General features: G+C 43.9%; 1 protein-coding gene across 6 annotated transcripts; it reads right to left on the bottom strand.

Annotated features, from left to right (window-relative positions):
* Positions 1 to 6,604: 6,604 nt before the first annotated feature.
* On the bottom strand, positions 6,605 to 13,324 carry MMACHC (metabolism of cobalamin associated C; the record flags this gene model as incomplete). 6 transcript variants are annotated; one of them, XR_013922434.1, is made up of 5 exons in its annotated part: positions 6,605 to 9,278; positions 9,370 to 9,822; positions 10,365 to 10,517; positions 10,887 to 11,081; positions 13,253 to 13,324. XR_013922434.1 is itself a non-coding variant. In XM_080348755.1 (4 exons), 4 exons carry the CDS (start codon positions 13,322 to 13,324, stop codon positions 9,511 to 9,513), a joined length of 732 nt encoding a protein of 243 aa, XP_080204881.1. In that variant the 3' UTR covers positions 6,605 to 9,510. The 6 variants fall into 6 exon arrangements, 4 of the variants coding, with proteins under 4 accessions (XP_080204881.1, XP_080204882.1, XP_080204883.1 ...); XR_013922435.1 differs by having other exon boundaries at positions 6,605 to 8,582; XM_080348755.1 differs by having other exon boundaries at positions 6,605 to 9,822.
* Positions 13,325 to 18,316: the final 4,992 nt, after the last annotated feature.

Genomic DNA, 18,316 nt, shown 5'->3' with positions numbered 1-18,316 from the left:
TCCTTTCCTGGCAAATGGAAAGGACTGAAGTCAGTGCTAATCTTAATGTAAAACTTCCCTATCTAGCTATGTGAATCTTGAAATGTTATGGAATGGATTACAGCAGTTCTTTGGAGGGTACAGGATTAGTGTGGTCTAGTCCTGTGGAATGGGGATCTTTATTCTGGTGTGATACAGGTGACTTTGACATAGAAGTAAAATTGCACCTGTTTTGACTGAACAACTACATCATATAATGCCACATGAAGTCCTGGAAACTCCTGATAATATGGGAAATAAAGGCCTTTAAGTCTGGGCACTGAAGAGACTTAGGCTAATGACCAAGTTTAGCCCCTCACCATTATATGAATGGCTGCCTTCAAATCCTTCAGGTGTAGTCACTCTTCAAATGTAAAGAAGACATTTAAGAGGAATGAACAGACTTACTAGCTGCTCTCTCGCCTGCTGCTCGCTGTAGGGACAAGGTTTCCCTGTGAGGAAGAAGCGGGCCTGCGGGCTGCTCCTCCCGGCTCCGTCTCACCGCGCCGCCCGCGCTTTTCCAACAGCGGCTGCTGCTCCCGCCCCCGCCGGCGCGCGCGGAGGCCGCTGATTGGCTGCGGCGGGCGGGGCGGTGCCGGTCGCGCGGCGGCGCTGAGCTCGCGGCGTCAGAAAGGTCAGAGCTGCCCTGAGGGGAGAATGGGTGAAGGAACGTCTTGTAAAAATACATAATGCCTTTAGTGGCATCCTGGGGTGGTTAGTAGGTCGAGAGAGGTTCCTCTCTACTCTACCCTGGTGAAACCACACCTGGAATCTTGTGTCCAGTTGTGGCCTCTCAGTTCCAGCAGGACAGGGAACTGCTGGAGGGAGTCCAGCGCAGCCACCAAGATGCTGAAGGGAGTGGAGCATCTCCCGTGTGAGGAAAGGCTGAGGGAGCTGGGGCTCTGGAGCTGGGCAAGAGGACACTGAGGGGGGACTCATTCATGGGGATCAATATGGAAAGGGTGAGTGTCAGGAGGATGGAGCCAGGCTCTGCTGGTGACAACCAATGGCAGGACAAGGGGTAATGGGTTCAAACTGGAACATGGGAGGTTCCCCTTAAATTTGAGAAGAAACTTCTCTTCAGTGAGGGTGGCAGAGCCTGGCCCAGGCTGCCCAGGGGGTTGTGGAGTCTCCTTCTCTGCAGACATTCCAACCCGCCTGGACACCTTCCTGTGTAACCTCATCTGGGTGTTCCTGCTCCATGGGGGGATTGCACTGGATGAGCTTTCCAGGGCCCTTCAACCCCTGACATTCTGGGATTCTATGATTCATTTAACCAGCTCCTCCAGTGTGATGTTTGATACATAATTTCCTTTGTATACTGGTCATGTAGAGACTCAAATCCTGACAGGGAGATTTATCAGTTCGTGACGTTCACCCTCGCTGCTAACAGAATTGTTTGTTTCTGCTTAGAGCAATATCTAATGTCCAACATTTTTAATACCTGCCACCTTTTAAACATCCCAGTCGTAGTAGTTGTGTTCATGTTTGAATCTTCCTGTTTTGAAAAGTGGTTGATATTGATAACTACTTGCGTAGCTCTTAATTTTGAAAAAATTCTGTGACTGAGAAAACCATTTCAGTTGGGCTGCTGCTGTCCCCTTGGAGCGGGTGCACCGAGACACTGCTAACAGTACGTATTTAAATGTACTCACTGGTGAATGATGACAATGTGGAAATGCAAGACAGCCAAGAAACAAAATACCTGCAGGTTATGAACTGTATTACATGTTTGCACTGAATGACTGACTGTGGGAAATAATGCAATTAAACTTCTTTATTTTTTTAATAATTTCTTCATCCATGTGAGGCACTTGTGGGAAAGTTTGCCAGGCTGTTGTTTGAATGTTTCCAAGAGTATAACACACAAAATGGGTAACACGCAAAACATCTTCAAATCAAGAAGGCTCCAGGTTTATTTATTTGCTTGAACTCGGTATTGATTCAGATGTAGCTTGGAATTTCCATTAAGTGTTCCTGGGGCTTACACCCCACTCCTAGTATCATGACATCTTAGACTGCTGTAATTTTTATGACATTCAAATAGCTATAACCCTCATTTATTGAGAAATGCGTGGGGCTTTTTTTCATGTACCAAGAAGCACATTGTATTTTCACTAAAGTCATGGGCTGGTTTTGCTTTCGTGATTACTGGGTGCCGGATTTCCCTGCGAGGTAAAAACACAGCAGCAGCTCACAGCTGTGGTGAAGAGACTGACAGCCCTTGCAGTATCGTGTGCTGCTAAGTGAGGTTTCCCTCAAGATGCAAACAGCAGATGCTATTTAGAAAGGACAGAATCTTGAATGTGGTGTTTGCCTTTTTTTTAAAAAAATGAGTGATTGCACATCTGTTTGTTTGTTTGTTTTTTTCTAGTTTGGGTACTTATTACAAAAATAACCTTGTATTCATTAATTTCTTGATAATATCTTACTCAGAATAGCCAGATGAAAGGAAACTGAAGTATATCTTGCTGTGTCTCCCTTCTCTTTATTTGTAGCTGATGGCTATGATTACTGGGAGTTTATATAACTGGCTTTGCAAAAGAACATTTTACAAGCATATGAAGTTTCAGTCTTAAAATAATCCCTGAACAATTATTTAGGTCAGTTTAAGTATCTATTGGTATCTTTTTACAGAAATTTATGATACTGAATTCCTCTCAAAAGCAGAGTGACAATGGAAACAATGTATGAGAAGTTATCTACTGACAATATGATAATGAAATTGGCTATTTTTTAATGTGCTTATATTCTTGTTTTTGAACTCCACAGCACCAGGTGTTTACACTGGTAAGCAGATATAGTACATGTGATAATATGAACATATATGGGATTTTATCTGGTTGGTGAGATCTGCAAAACTGTTAAAACTGTACGTACTTAAGTATTACTTGCAAATTGTATGTAACAGTAGTCAATGAAAGCAAACTCTTGTCAGTCTTTGAAACTGAACTTGAACAGCTGTGGTGAAGTAGCCCTGACATCACCTCTCAGGTGGTGTGATATTCCCTCAAAATTAATGGCAAAGATCCTGTTCACTGCAGCATTACAGACAATGGCTTTAGGTACTGATGCGTCTGATCTTCCTGAAGACTGAGTAAAACTGGAATGAAATTATCTCCTACACATTGTGATCTTCGTGTATTATCTAAAATTAACAATATTTTCTCCCTTATTTTTGCGATAGGTATCTGTAATTAAGTTTTCAAAGAACAACATTTGTGTAAGAGCATCAAAAGAATTCTTTGTATGTGTAATACAAAGCAGTGCATGAGACTTATCCTATTCATTATATGTTTATCAGAAAATACAGAGGTGACTTTTGATATGTGATGTGCAGAATCTAACCTTTACTAGGTTTTGTATGTCTTGTATGAGTATGTTATTTCAAAATTAACAATGGTTTCTTTTTAGATGTTTGCCAAGCAATTATTTTTCTTATAATGTTTAACAAATTAGCACATTGTTACAAAATTAGTTTCTCACTGGTTTTGAAAAATCCTCTAAAAAAATACCAAATTTTGAAAGTGCCATTTTCTTGAGTGCTCAAGCCTTTTTATCAAACCTTTGAATAGTTTATTGGATTGTCCAACAAATCAATACAGTTCAAAGAACAAAAGCAAGTAGTTTACATCTTACAGTTATTGCAAAATGGTGCACTTTGGTTAGGAAAGTATGTTTACAAAAGCCCCATGACTGTACTTCTTAGTAATATTATACATCAAAGCAATGGTTATGTAAGGATTATGTTAAAATAATTGAGTTTATCATATTAATAGTGTGAAAAATATGAAATATATTCTCCAAAATTTTTAGTCAGTCTGATGTTCTATATTAAATGACAGTGTGTAATTATATATGTCTTGCTAGGCAGATAGAGGACTTACAACGGAGAGGTCATGGTTCTCCTTTGCAAAAGGAGAACTTGAGTTAGTGCAGCTCCATAGTTATCCCTGTCAAGCGCGTACTGGAAGGAATGCAGGACGCTGGAATATCAGTTCAGAAAGTGTGCTAAAGCTGTCTTTTTGATGCAAATAAATGGCACACGCAAAAAGAACACTGAACTAGGAAATCAAAGAAACAGCAGGTGTCTTTTTTTTGCCATGAATATATTACCCTCTATTTTTAATAGTAGAAGAGAAGAAAAAAACCAAAACATTAATTTCCCTTCAGTGTACAGTGGGAACTGATTTTACTTTGGCTGTGCTCACATCTGTGTTTATATCAGGTAAGCAGTCAGTGTAACGTTGGCATCATTTAGGCACATCACAGAACATAGGAGTATGATGTTGCATAGTGGCTTTACAGGCCAAAGCCTGTGCAAACCAAATGACTCTGTGTGATCAGCTCGTCTGTGCTGCACACGCTGACGTGGCTGCAGGAGAACACGTTGCCATTGTGCGGTGAAGTGTTTGCCGAGCTCCCGATGTGTCTGTGGTGAGCTCCTCTCACCACACCTAGTGATTATAGGTTTGGATTTTAATGTGAAACTTGGCTCTTTCACCTGAAACTTAAATCATTTTACATCTAATTGGACACGTGTCTTAATAGAATATTCCTGTGCAAGATACCATTTGACCATAGATTTATGAATGTATGTGAAGCCGTGAAGATTGCACTGTCCTCTGAAACTGTGAGCCCAGTAGGTTTACATTCCATATTCTACATCAAAATATTTTGAAGTGTTGGCGCTGGCAAATGAGATTAAAAATCCTTTGTCAGGAGAGAAAAAAAGTCTTTAATCTACACTTAATAAAAGTTAATATAATTTAAAATTAATGTGTTTCATCAAATTAACTTTTCATAAAAATAAGGGGATTTTTTTCATTTTTATTGCTGTAGTTTTTTATAATTTGGAAGAAGAGCCTGTTAAAAAAGATTAAAGCAACAGTGATTCAGGAGGACTAGTCAGAACAATACTGGAAAAGGCGTTATGACATGAAATTAAAACCTAAAGCTAGCCAATTTCTTTAAAAGGAATGAGAGGTTTTATGCATTCGTAGAAAAGCTAATGATTCTGCATAAATTTAAGATTCTGGAGGGTTTTTCAACTTGAAAAATCCCCCCACCTCTTCCTCGCTTTAATTTGCTTAGAGGAATTCTATCCCATGCTTTGTTTTACATGAGAAAAAACCAACCAAACAAACCCAGAGCAAGTGAGTGTAAAGGTGGATGAATTCCAGAAACTTTGAAGACACAATAAAATTGCATTATCTTTCAAAATGTCCTTTTGGAAGTGTTTGGGGGGAATTAAAACATATGTAGTTAGTAAAAAGAAAATTGCTTGCTCACTGAATTATGTACAAACACCAGTAAAAACAACATAAAATGAGAAATCCATTATAGATGTAATATTAGTGAACGATACTTACGTAATTTATCTTTTCCCAGGAAGTAGCCATTTCAAATACTTTCATACATATACTCTCCGAAATTTTTAGTCAGTCTGATGTTCCATATTAAATGACAGTGTGTAATTATATATATCTTGCTAGACAGATAGAGGACTTAAAACAGAGACGTGATGGTTCTCCTTTGCAAAAGAACGCAGGTTCTCATCATCACATTTTCCTGATTGTGATAGATTATTGAAGGGATTTAAAACATTCCACTAAAATACCTTATTGCCCATTTTATGATAAAATATTTAATTTTTATAAGTTTTCCACCACATTTCCCATTATTGTGTTTATTACTGGAAAAAAAACCCACACCTCATTTTTTCATCTAAAATAATGTTTTTCTAAGGAATGTAAATATCTATTTTTTTTCAGTTGCAGAGAGGAAAGCACATTTGTGTTCTTTTTCTTTTTGTTTCCTCCTTAACAACCTCGAAGGGAAGTGTTCTGTTCGCTTTCTGAAGCAAACGTGATGGATGATCTGCCACAGGATACACGATATGACAGGAAGCCAACTTAACAGCAAAAAAAAAAGTGTCAAGAATACATTTGTCCATTCTGGTAGATGAACTGGTGAAAGTTGCAGAGGTACAGCTGGCTCTGTGCTGTGAGAACGGCAAACCCCATTTCCCCTAAGAGAAGGAACTTTGGAACAGCTGCCGCTTAAATCAGTATTCAAAGCCAACTTTTGAAATGAGCTTTTTGCACGGGACTGAACAAAGAGCACTGATAAGCTGATAATCACAGTGGTGCTGATCAGTAGCTGCCACTTCTTGGCTTTAGAAATATGGAAATCTTTACTCAGACTTTTTTAAGTAAAAACAATAACCACCACCAAACAAAAAACCAAACAAACCACACACTGGTGTTTTCTCAAGTGCTTTTCTCTTTCTGAGCAATAATCCTGATGGCTGCTTGTCACCAGATCAGCTTGTGCTTTGCATTTAATTGGTGCTTTCTGTCACATCTTTAATCTTAATAAAAATCTCAGATATTTTAAGGTTAATGAAGTAAAACAAAAGGAAATTTTAATGAAGATGAATGATGTTATGCACATTAAAACATTCATGAATTTGTTAATTCTCCACAGAACATTTTTATTAACTTGGAATATACTGAATAGCTTGTTGCTAAAGCTGAATTCAATTTCTCTTTCTTTTTAATTTTTTACTGTTCAGCTCTTGAATACTCACCCTACTGGTTTTATTGAGAAAAATAGATACTTTATTAAATGTTTAAAAATAAGGATTTAGTGAAAAATTTACTTATCTAAAAATGTAAAATGTGATACTTGAACTGTAAATCTATCCAAGTGTTTGCAACTACTTGTTTGCTGTTTCAAGTGCCGAAAAGAATGTCTTCACAGTGTCTCAGGATCCAAGAATGATCTGTTCCTCACCATGTCTAGTCTTGTCCTAAGAGCTGAGATAGGTCAAACAGGTTCTCAAACTTCAGTTTTATAAGCCAAAGACCATTATACTCCAACCAGCAAGGAAAGAAAACTCCAGCTGCAGCTGCTTCTCAATGACCTGGGTAAGAACCAGTTCTATTGACTCCAAAATCACTGTAGTAGGAACGGATATGTGATTAAATATTTGTACTCGGTTCTGTCTGATGTAACTGTTTTGCCAGAAGCACAAAGAACACAAATTTGCCCTTGCTGTGACTCACTATTCACTAATATGTTTTAACAAATAAGAATTTCAGTACTTAGAGGTGTTGCTTTTAAGTTATTGAGGGAAAATGCCTCAAATATCAGTTATGGATCGCTGGACACCTTGAACTTGTGTAACTGCAAGAACAGAATCAAAAATGGAAGTGTGTTGTCATGTGCTTGCTGTTAAATGATCTTGCTGAAATGACTTGGGAAAGATATTTATTAGAGTTATTAATGATGTTTTATGATGTCCCAGATGAGCCTGCCATAATAGTTTACTAACTTCTGCTAACATAACCTTTTCTTTTGTTTTCAGATACTGGATTTGGTGTCTCTTGGGTAGCTCACTATTTTCACTGTGTTAAAAACACAGTAATTGATTCTCACTTTAGCATTTTTAGCTCTCTACAAGTTAATCATTACACTGTTTAAATAAAAATACTCCATACTGAGGGTTACTTACAAACCTAGTATATTGTATTAACCAAAACACCATGAGAAGAGAAATAAATTACAAAAAATGAAATGGCTATGGTAATCTGTTTAATAAATTAACTAAGACAAAATATTAAATATTTGTAAGAAATAAACTCCAAAATAGCAAAATATTTTACTTTAAACTGTAACATAGAAAGATACACCTAATTCCATTCTGTATGTATCCTTCTAAGAGAATCAGTATTTTGTGTATGTTACTAATATTATTAACTCAAGTCCCTGTTAAATTACAGATCAGTTGGAAAGTTCTGGAAGGTAAATGAACACAGAAACATAGAATCGAACATTTCAGCCAGAATTTGAACAAATTTCATTATTTTGCTTAAATTAGAAATCAAGATACCAGTATCACAGTGAGTCAGATGTGGTGAACAAAGCACAGAAAGCAACAAAGACTTTTTGTAAGAGCGAGCACACTGACCAAACCCAGCGATCACATGCTCACCGCTCTGTTCACAGGAAAACAAACTTGTTATAATGAATTTTTATGATGCTTGCTTAGTATATAGCCTGTGGAAAACTCTAGCAAGCAGTGACTTATTTTGAAGGCAACCTTAGTGTTTTTGCATCACGACGTTATCATGGAAAAAGTGCTTAGCGATTTGCAGCATTGCACTGCAGTCAAGTAATAAACCTCCCACAAAACATTACTTTTGTTTATTATCATATATTATTTTAATGAGGCCTGAGCCTCAACGTGCTCTGAGATAAATTAATTCCTGATTCCCAGTGCCACTGTAACCTCTGAACAAATCCAACATAAAGTAATGTAAAAAAATAGTCATGTTTCTGTCTGAAGGTGTTTTATCCAGCAATATAAGTAACATGAACGTCACGAATCTTTTCTTTTCCTCTGCTTGTTTGCATGTGACAATGCTTCATACAATTGTTTTAATGTGTCTGCAATGTTTTTGATGTGTGTGCAGGTTTACAATCTTCCCCATGCAGACAGTCCAACAGGAAAGGGTGGTAGTAAAACTGTGTGGTGAGTGGCACATGCTGGCACAGCACTGAAAAATATTTTAAATACAAACCTTAGAAAAAGCTTATAAGAATTGTCTTTTTACTTAGTTATCTTGAGTAAAAACTCCACTCACGTAGACAGTATTCAGGATCTTTCCGAAGATTTTAGTCGGCTGCTCTGTACAATGGTTAAAAGTGACCTAAAGATGTCACCTTGTTCTGAGAAGTCACCACAGACTCGAGCTGTGACCTCTGTACTGTCCCTTTCCCTTTCGAAATGACCCTGAAGGAGGCAGCTGCTGTTGGCTGTTCTCCTCACTCCTACTCGACGTACAGGACCACACTAGTCAATGAAACAATCTCTGGAGAATTTTCTTTGGGGTGTTAAGAAGACATTAAAAGATTTTTTTAATTAAATTAAGTCATCTTTACTGCAAGTGACAGAATACAGGGCAAATTTTCTTTCTGATGAAGGCAGGACTGAAAAGACTGAACTCTTCATTCCCTAGGGAGAGTTATGACACAGGGTAATAAAATTCTGGATACATCTAAAAAATTATCTGCCTTGAAGTACAATGACTGAAAATCAACTTATTTTACTCTTACCCAGAATCAAACCAAACCACTTGGAAAGAAAATTCTTGAGAACAAAAATGACTTCTCTAATGAGCAGCACAGGTTTGCCAGTTGTCCGTGTCTGAACTTTCCCCAGCCAAAGGCTAACTGGCATCTTACCAGGCTCCCTAAAGACACACCAAATGAGCAGCAGCTCAGAACAGACTGCGCCCACCCTCCTCCAGACCACGGGTGCTATGATGTTGTGCCCCCTCTTACTCTGAGCAGCTGACACTTGGATTGAGACGCTGCACACGCTGCTTGGATTTGCCATGTCTGTATCCGCATGCCGTCCTCCTCAGCACCGTGGAAAAGCAGGCGCTGCTCAGTTGCACTTCTCTTGCCCTCTGCCCAGCCGTGTCAGTGCAACGTGCTTCTCTGCGCTTCTTGTGTCAGCCCCAGCAGTCTGAATCTCTCTGCTGGAGGAGTGGCAAAGTAGGTTTTTTGCTCCTCTGAATACCTTTCCTTCACTTCAATGATATCCCTGTAGCGGCCGTCCCGCCAGTGGAAATTGAATTGCTCCAGCAACTCAATTCTTTTTTCCTCTGTGTTCACACAGTCAACGGGGGCAGACTGTTCCAGGAATGGTACCTGAATATCTGGGAACAGGAGCAGACCCCGGATAGCAAACCAGCCGCCATACTTGGGATGGATACATACACCGTAGATCTTCTGGAAGGAAAACAGAAGGATCCAGGATGTCTCATTTTGTCTCTAGTAATGGTCAGAGTTCAAAGCACCAGGCTTTGATCCAACTGCTCACGCACCTAGCCCTCTGTTGGAGTGCTCTACAGAGAACCAAGGAAAGCTCTTTCCTGGACATGTGGCTCGAAGCATTGCATCTCATTCCCATTTTCCTGTGCCCCCCGCATGACCCTGTAAAATGGGGAGAGGTCCCTTTTTGAAAATCTAACACACAAATTAACCACAGTGCATTGTTCCCCGTATTTATAAATGCTCCAAGCAACATGTCGTCTTTTACACTGAAGTTTATTCTGTCTGAGTAGGTTTAACAGATCAGGATATTCTTCCCTGTGTATGCATCTCCCTACCACCTCAAAGAATCTTGGAAGCTTCTGACTCCTGTCTGAAACATGTTATGCATATATATGTGGTCTGGACTTTATGTATTTTCCTGCAAGAAGAGCTAGTGAGTAAATAACAGCTGTACAACTCAGTGATGGCAGTTTGGTGGTTCTTCCCAGATGTCTCACCTTTTTCCCCCAAGGATCAAGCTTCACATCTTTCCTTTGGTAGTAATAGGCAGCTCCAGCAACATGGGCAGCTGTCTGCGCCAAGAACTTGGGCTTTCGGCTTGGCAAGATCTCGTAATCAAAGATTATGTCTATGTTCTGGTCAGGGAATTTCTGGGAAAATGAAAAAATATCAGCCCAGGCTCATGGAAGAAGATTTGCAAGTAGAGACACGCTGGATGCCAGCAAATCAGGCACACGTGAAACCCGCAGATTTCCACATCCTGCTACTGCAATCTATCAGCACACTTGTGGCCTTGGGTTTTCAAACTATGACTGTGTGGCTACAGGCTGCAATGGCAAAAAGACAGAATATGCAAGTAAAGCAAGTCGACAGCTTGTTAATGCTCTTAGTAAGAATTACACATCATGAATAATGCTTTACTCTTTTAAAGAGCAAGGGCAGGAACCTGGAAGGCTTTGTCTGTTGCTCAACCCACCTGGTTATATACGGCAATAATAAAAAGAATTTCAGGTTCTTACCTCCTTCATGCGTGATAAATGATGAGAAACACACTGATCCACAGGATCCCTGATTATTTCCAACCATTCTTTGTTCACAAAAGGTTTAAGGGCTTTGTCAAACATTGAAGGCGTGCTGAGGACCACAAAGGCGAGTGTGTCATCTGGGTAGGGGAGGTGAAAGGCTGGCTGGAGAACAGCATTGTACCATCCCACCTGTGGAAAGAAGAACAAATCTGCATTAAAACAGGGACACCACTCTTTTGCCAGTGGGCATGCAGGAATTTTAAAAAGTGGAAAGAAATGTAGCCACCTTCATTTGCAACCCAGATATGCCACCTGCCTAGTGCCCCCATTCAAACCAGGTTGTTTTGCATACTGGGATTTACAGTTTCTGGAAGCTGCACTGTGAGCTGCATGTGAGAGATAAGAATCAGCTACCGCATTCAGCTCTGCCTGGAACCCTGGAGGGAAGTAGGAGCAATCAGTCTTGCCAATGCAAATCCGATGTTTTGGTTCAGATAAAACTTTTACAGGTTGTTTTCTGAGCTTGGGCCAGAAAAAAACTGGTACTCGTGTTTTCCTTATGCGACAAATTGAATGGGTTGTTTCTTTAGCAGGAAACATTTGAGGGTGAAAATGATGTGAAGCTGCCAGCAGTGCTAGAATCCCCGTTTCAACTGTAACACATGGATTGTGACACAGCAACGTTCCGATATTTGTTTTTGGGGCTGGATGTGTTGTAACACAGACCAGAAATGAAGGATCATGGCGGGGCAGCAGGAAGACACAACCAGGGGACAGGGCTCTGACCAGCAACTGCCAGGCAGGAGGAGGTAATGGCTGAACTCCCCCATGCTCCACTACTCCTGTACTGCACAGTAACATCAGTGCTTTTACAGTTATGACAGCTCCCACTCTCTTGGGATGCCCTAAAGACCAGGCCTAACATTCAGAAATATGTCAAGTAATGTAACTCTAATGTTTAACCCGAAAATGCAAAACATTGGTCACCTCTAAGTACCAGTGAAATTAATCTTAAAGTGACTTCACAGGTGACAGTGGCAGCCAGACCTGCCCGTATGGAAACACAGAATGAAAACTAAGTTTACATTCTTACATCGAAAGTAAGATGTAAAAGTTTAATCAGCTTTGTGGCTCTTGTTTAAGGTGCCGGATTGAGATGTTACAAGAAATTAGAGATGTGAATCTAAGGTTTGCTGATTTCCCAGTTTACATCTGTCAATACACCAGGGCTAGCTGCATGAGAATTAAATCTAGAAAGAGATACAGTACTAAAAGCTTTCCCTCTGGTAGCTATAGCCTGTTTGATCTGGGTCTTGCCCTTAATTCTGCTGTTGTGTTTTGGGAAAGCAGAGATAAATTCTTCTCCAAATTATGCAATTTCACTCCTCTCAGCACCTCATTCCCTTTTACTTTCTGTCACATCAAGACTATAGTAGGAAATACAAGTATTTTGGGTGACAAATCCAACACTCCCCAAGGAAGGGAAGGTCAGGATTACTGTACATTGATTTGTATTTGATATTGTAGATTGATTTACTGCAGGTTGCCTCTGGAGTGGCAAAGAAGGAGTCCCTAAGTTTTGGTGGAAACGGAGTGTGGACCGTTCAACAGAGGGGATGGGATGAGGCTGACTCAGTTGCAAGGATCAGACCCCTTCAGCGGGCAGAATAGAGCTGCGTGTTCAGGCCACTTACAAACCAGTGAGGTAGCCTGCACTTCAATATGCATGTGTTTCTAGATTTAGATTAAAATTTAAGCTTGCTTAGAGGACTTTACTCTCTGTCGGTCCAGATGTGTCTTTATTTAACTCTCCTGACCTTAACAGACCAGGACCAACGCAAAGGACCCGAGCAAACCTGCAGTTCAGCTGGTGCTCTGGCGGTGCCAGGCGCAGCAATAACCTTGATCTGCTGTCCCGGGCAGCCTGAGCACACCTTACACTCGCTCATTCACCCCGGCTGGCAGCAGCGCAACACGGCTCCTGAGGAGCATTTCCAGCGCTGATCTCCCCCGTTCTCCCAAGTCCTCGGAGCAGCTGCGTGCGGGGCGCCGCTGCACCCCGAGCGGGGCCTGCGGGGCGGGGACACAGCGCCGCCCGCCGGCGGCCGCGCGTTCGCTCCGCGGCTCGTCCTGCCCGCGCAGCCGGCCCGGGCAGAGCTGGAGCCGGGAGGCCGGAGGGCAAGCGGGGCTGATCGGGGCAGCGAAGGGCCGGGCCTCCCCGGGAACAGCCGTCGCGGAGCCGCCCGGTGGGCCCGGCGCCGCTCCCCGCAGCGGCGGCAGGAGTCACCGCCGGGCTGCGGGAACCGCACCCCCCGCACCCCGGGGCGGGTGACGCCGCAGCAGCCCCGCGCCGCGCGTACCTTGAAGGCGTGCGCCTCGAAGCCGAGGGGACCCAGGGCCCCGCGCACCCGCTCCGCCACGCGCCGCTCCATGCGCCCGCCGCGCGGGGCACCGCGGGAACGGTAGTTTTGACAGCCCGCCCGGGGCACGGCGGGAAACGCCGCCCGAACGTCACCGCGTCTCCTAGGAGACGGCGCGCCGCGCGGGGCACCCCGGGAAGTGTAGTGCGCACCGACCCCCGGCGCGGGCCCGCCCGGCCGGGACTCCGGGGCCCGGGACCCGGGACTCCGCGTCCCAGCGGCCGCTGCCCCGCCGCTCTGTGCTTGTGCGGCGGCCCCGGTACTGTCCTGGGCGGGCGCTGCGTGCGGGGACCGTTACTCTCCCGGGAGGCTCCGGCGGCTCCTCCCGCCGGGCGCTGCGGGGCGGGAGTTGCTCCGCTCCTGTTCCCCGGGAGGTGCCGCTGAACTCCCGCTGTCCCCGCGTAGCGCGGTGCTCCCGTGGTGTATCGGGAGCTGGGTTGATAATGTCGGTAGAGGCCTGGGATTTGTAATGGCTGTGTGGTTGTGTAGTGGGAGTGGGAAAGGGCGGAGTTTTGTTTTCTTTGACTGGTTTCCAAGCTCCTGATGGAAGGATTTAGAATCGTAGCATCATTTTGGTTGGAACAGACCCTCAGGATCATTGAGTCCAACCATAACCCAGCTCTGGCACAAACCACGTCCCGAAGAGCCTCGTCTAAATGCCTTTTAAACCCCTCCAGGCATGACGACTCCAGCACTGCCCCGGGCAGCCTGTTCCAATGCCTGAGCACTTTCTGTGAAGAATTTTTTCCTAGATCCGACCTGAACCTCCCCTGGTGCAACTTGAGGCCATTTCCTCTTGTCCTACCACTTGCAACTTGGAAGAAGAGACCAAACCCCTCCGTGCTACATCTGCTGAGTCGAGTTTAGCGGTGAGGCCGGCCCAGACGAGCTCCTTCCTTCGCAGTTCCTGGCTGCATCTGTTGCTTTTGATCTGCAGTGGGTTTGCAGCTGGGCAGATGTTGCCCCGATGCAGGAGTGCCGGCCGGGCACCCAGCTGCCGGGTGACACCAGCCTGTGTCCCCCACTGCAGTGAGAAACAGGGCAGCCAGCAGCCGTCCCAAGCGAAGGTGATCGGAGGGCTCTGCTGAGATCGCCTCTCTGTGAAGAGCAAGTTTTCCTGGCATAGTTTGACAGTGCCCATCCATCCTATACGACTGTATTGTGCATAGTTTTCTTTCATCACATGCTGTTTGGAAGCCGCACCTTCCTGCGTGGGTGGATGCTTCTCACAAAAATAGTTAGCAAGGCCTCTGTGCTGATAATGCTTTCTCCTTCCCCATCTGAAAGTAAGTACGTGTTCTTAGCAGCTTCCCTATTTCCTACCAAGACGTTTGCCACATTGCAGAACAAGCCTCCGATTTGGATCTCCTTACCCTGATCTTTGTAGCAGCTTAACATAATCTTTACAGTTCTTGTGCAATGTTTTCTAATCATTTGTTCTGAGTTTTATGAAGTGTTAGGACACCAGATCTGTAAGTTCTTGGGGACAGAAGTACTTTAGATACACAAATTTCTTTCTTTGTGGAGTTCCCTTATATCTTCTAGAACCCCAAGGGTTGTTTCATGTTGTATCTGTTCCCTCTGTAGGAGGATCCCATCAGTTTTAGAATTAAGGTTTGTTCTCTCTAGGTCTCCCTGTATTTCCATCTTCTGAAGTTGAACCAGCCTACTGTGTTCTTTCCTGGACTAAAGTGTTCTCATACAAAATCTGTTTTTCCCCATCTACTCAGATAATTGAATCACTCAGTCTGTGAATTGACTAGAGCACAAACAAGAGCTCCAGCAGGAGCAGATCAATACGTTAGAAGGTGCTGAAGATAAAGGTGCTGGAACTGAAGCACTGATGGTTACAGGAGCCTCCTACATGGATCTGCTGGAAAAGTAGCACAGCGAGCTGTACGCAGTCCAGTGCATTGAGGATGATTTCCTAATCCAGGTAATGGACAGCCCTACCGGGGCGGTGCAGTACTGAACCTGATGGTCACCAATGCAAGTGAGCTAATCGGTGACATCAAGACTGGAGGCAGCCTGGGCTGCAGTGATAACATAACACGCTTGTGAAGTTCGCAGTCCTGACGGATGTGAAACAGGCAAAGAGAAAGTCAGGACCCTGAATTTTAGGAAAGGCAAGTTCCACCTCTTCTTCTGCGGCCAAAACACTGCTATTCTACCTGTAGCAAAACTTTATCTCCTCCTGAGGAGGAGTAGCATGAAGAAGAGATTACAGATGATGGCAGGTAGTGTGTCATTGTGATCCAGAAGAATATAAAGAAACAGACCATTACGTTTAGTGCTGGAAATATGTTCACCGATGGTGACGTGTTATATGTCCAGCTATCTACATTTTCTCAGTTGCTCTGGCCTCATCTGGACATGATTTTTGTGCAGGGTTTAATGGTGGTGTGGTGGGACAGAAGCTGCCTCTGGGAAATACTTGGTTGTGATTGTCCCATCTTTCTTATGTGCTGGATCTGCTGAGCAGCCCCAAAGAACAACCAGACAAAGACAAACTCAGGATGGAAATGTGGAGCACGCAGCCGAACCTTGGCCACATCAGGTAGAGGAGATACAGCTGCAGGGAGTTTGGGGGATGCCCAGGGCTGTCCCTGCCACATGAGAGCTGCTGCAGGGGCAAGTGCAGCTCTTGGGTTTAAAGGGGAGTAAATGCCTGGGAGCTGCAGGAATGTGTCACAGGAGGGTGCTGCTGGCTGGTGGGTGTTCAGAGCTCCAACAGTACAGCTGTTGCAGCTCACTTTCATTGGAAAGCTCGGAGATGCTGGGGACTGATCTCTCACCTTGCTATTGATTGCCATCTGTCCTTTTTACTTGCCTGGATAGAGTATTTGTCTCATGGGGCACAGTTCACCTCCGTGGCTCATATGGTACTGACATTACTGATGCTGGAGGTAGTAGATTTGTCAGCTTTCTGAGGCGCGGTCTTGTGTTTAAACCCTGAACTGGCAAAGCTTGAAGTGGGTATGGCTTAAGTGTCTGCCCTCTCCTGGAGACGACCTCTGGCTAAAGGCAGGCAAGGTGTTCAGTCCTCCTGAGACAGCTGGTGAAGGGGTGAAATGGCAGCCTCTCTTACTGACACATCTGTATCCTGAGAGTCAGCACCTTCAGCTTATTCCCTGTGGGCGTTGAGAATGGGTACCTGCTGTTCCCTTCCCAGCTGTCCTTGGAGCTGAGCCGCCAGGCTCTGACCATCTCATAGAATCACAGAATCACAGAATCACAGAATCGACTGGGTTGGAAAAGACCTCAGAGATCATCAAGTCCAACCCTTGGTCCAACTCCAGTCCATTGACTAGATCATGGCACTAAGTGCCATGTCCAAGCTCAGTTTAAAAACCTCCAGGGATGGCGAGTCCAGCACCTCCCTGGGCAGCCATTCCAATGCCTGACCACTCTCTCTGTAAAGAATTTCTTTCTAATATCCAGCCTAAATTTCCCCTGGCAGAGTTGAAGCCCATGGCCCCTTGTCCTATTGCTGATGCCTGGGAGAAGAGACCAATCCCCACCTGGCTAGAACTGCCCTTCAGGTAGTTCTAGAGAGTGCTGAGCTCACCTCTAAGCCTCCTCTTCTCCAGACTAAACAAGCCCAGCTCCCTCAGCCTCTCCCCATAGGTCTTATGTTCAAGTCCCTTCACCAGTCATGTTGCTCTTCTCTGGACCCGCTCCAGCACTTCATCTGCCTTGTTTAATCAGGAGTGTTGTTGTCATCCACCCGAACCCTCTGTCAGGGCAATAGCGTGCTCCACATGCTCTGCTGGTTGTTAGTTCAACAGTACCTTACTTGCATTTTGCTGAAATGACTGGAAATAATAATCAGTGTCTCCAAGAAGAGGTGCTCATTTGAACTGCCTAAGCTCTAATTCTTTCCCAGCTGCCCTCACTTTCCTTTCTCGCCATGCTCGGCCAGTGGGAACCAGCTTTGCTCGTGCCTCAAATCTCCGCTCGCTTGGCCCCGTCTCTTCCCCCACTCATACCCAGCGGCGCTGACCTGCTCCCTGGAGAGAAATGAGTGACGTCGGAGCTTCCTTGTTGAGGATCCTTAGATCTTTCTGGCTCTGTTTAGTTGTGTCCTCTGTCTAACCCCAGCTGCCCTTGTACAACCGCCAGATGTCTTGAACTGTCACAGGTTTAGCTGAGGATTCATGTCACTGTTCCCAGCGCTCGCTTCCCCGTACAGCTTTGTGCTAAAGTAAAACAGCATCCAGAGAATACGTATCACTCTTCTGGGAGAAGACAGCAATGTCTCGGTGGGGTGTCTGTGTCCCCGGTGTGCTTTTGGTTTGGGTGGGGTGTGTTTTGGTTTGGGTTTGGTTTGGTTTTTAAGTTATTAGGAAAAACACAACACTCCCACTCATCTCCCTCAGGCTAATGCTGATGGCATACGGGCTACAGTGTGATTTGGTGTCATCATGAATATTCGTACAGTAAGGATCTTTCATTCTCTGTGTTCTCCAGAACAGTAAATAAGTATCACCAAGACACAACATTTTACTGCTTATAACATAAATTGCTTGCTTCTGCTTTCCTTCCACAGCTCTTGAAACCTTTTCCTGACCCTGTTAAAGAACTATTTAGGTAGGAACCTGGGAGGGATAGTCACACAAATGGCAATTTCGTAACTGAAATGGAGTTAAAGATTATCTTAATTCCTTGTCTGTTTTTCTGATATTTCTCTCTCTTGACCATAAGCATATTAATTAGTGGAGAAGTATTGGTGAACACTGAGTGTGGAGGTCAACGTAGCCCTATTATTAGGTTTTCTTTCATAAAGAATATTGTATCAACTTGGCGAGATGTTTTCAATAATGGAACTTCATTGCAGTTCTCCTATAATTAAATATAGATTCACTATTTATTTCTATAGAAGCCTAAGGCCTTCCCTTATCATGTCACTTTCCCACCTATTGTAAAGCTGTGATTTCATGAGATGTATCCGTGCTGTCAACATCAACTTCAAATGTGCCCACCCCTCTGCTTTTTCCTGCACTG

The sequence above is a fragment of the Nesoenas mayeri genome, assembly GCF_963082525.1.
Source record: "Nesoenas mayeri genome assembly, chromosome: 8".
NCBI lineage: Eukaryota > Metazoa > Chordata > Aves > Columbiformes > Columbidae > Nesoenas > Nesoenas mayeri.
Note: the sequence above shows the minus strand (reverse complement) of the source record. Positions and strands in the feature narration are given on the sequence as shown.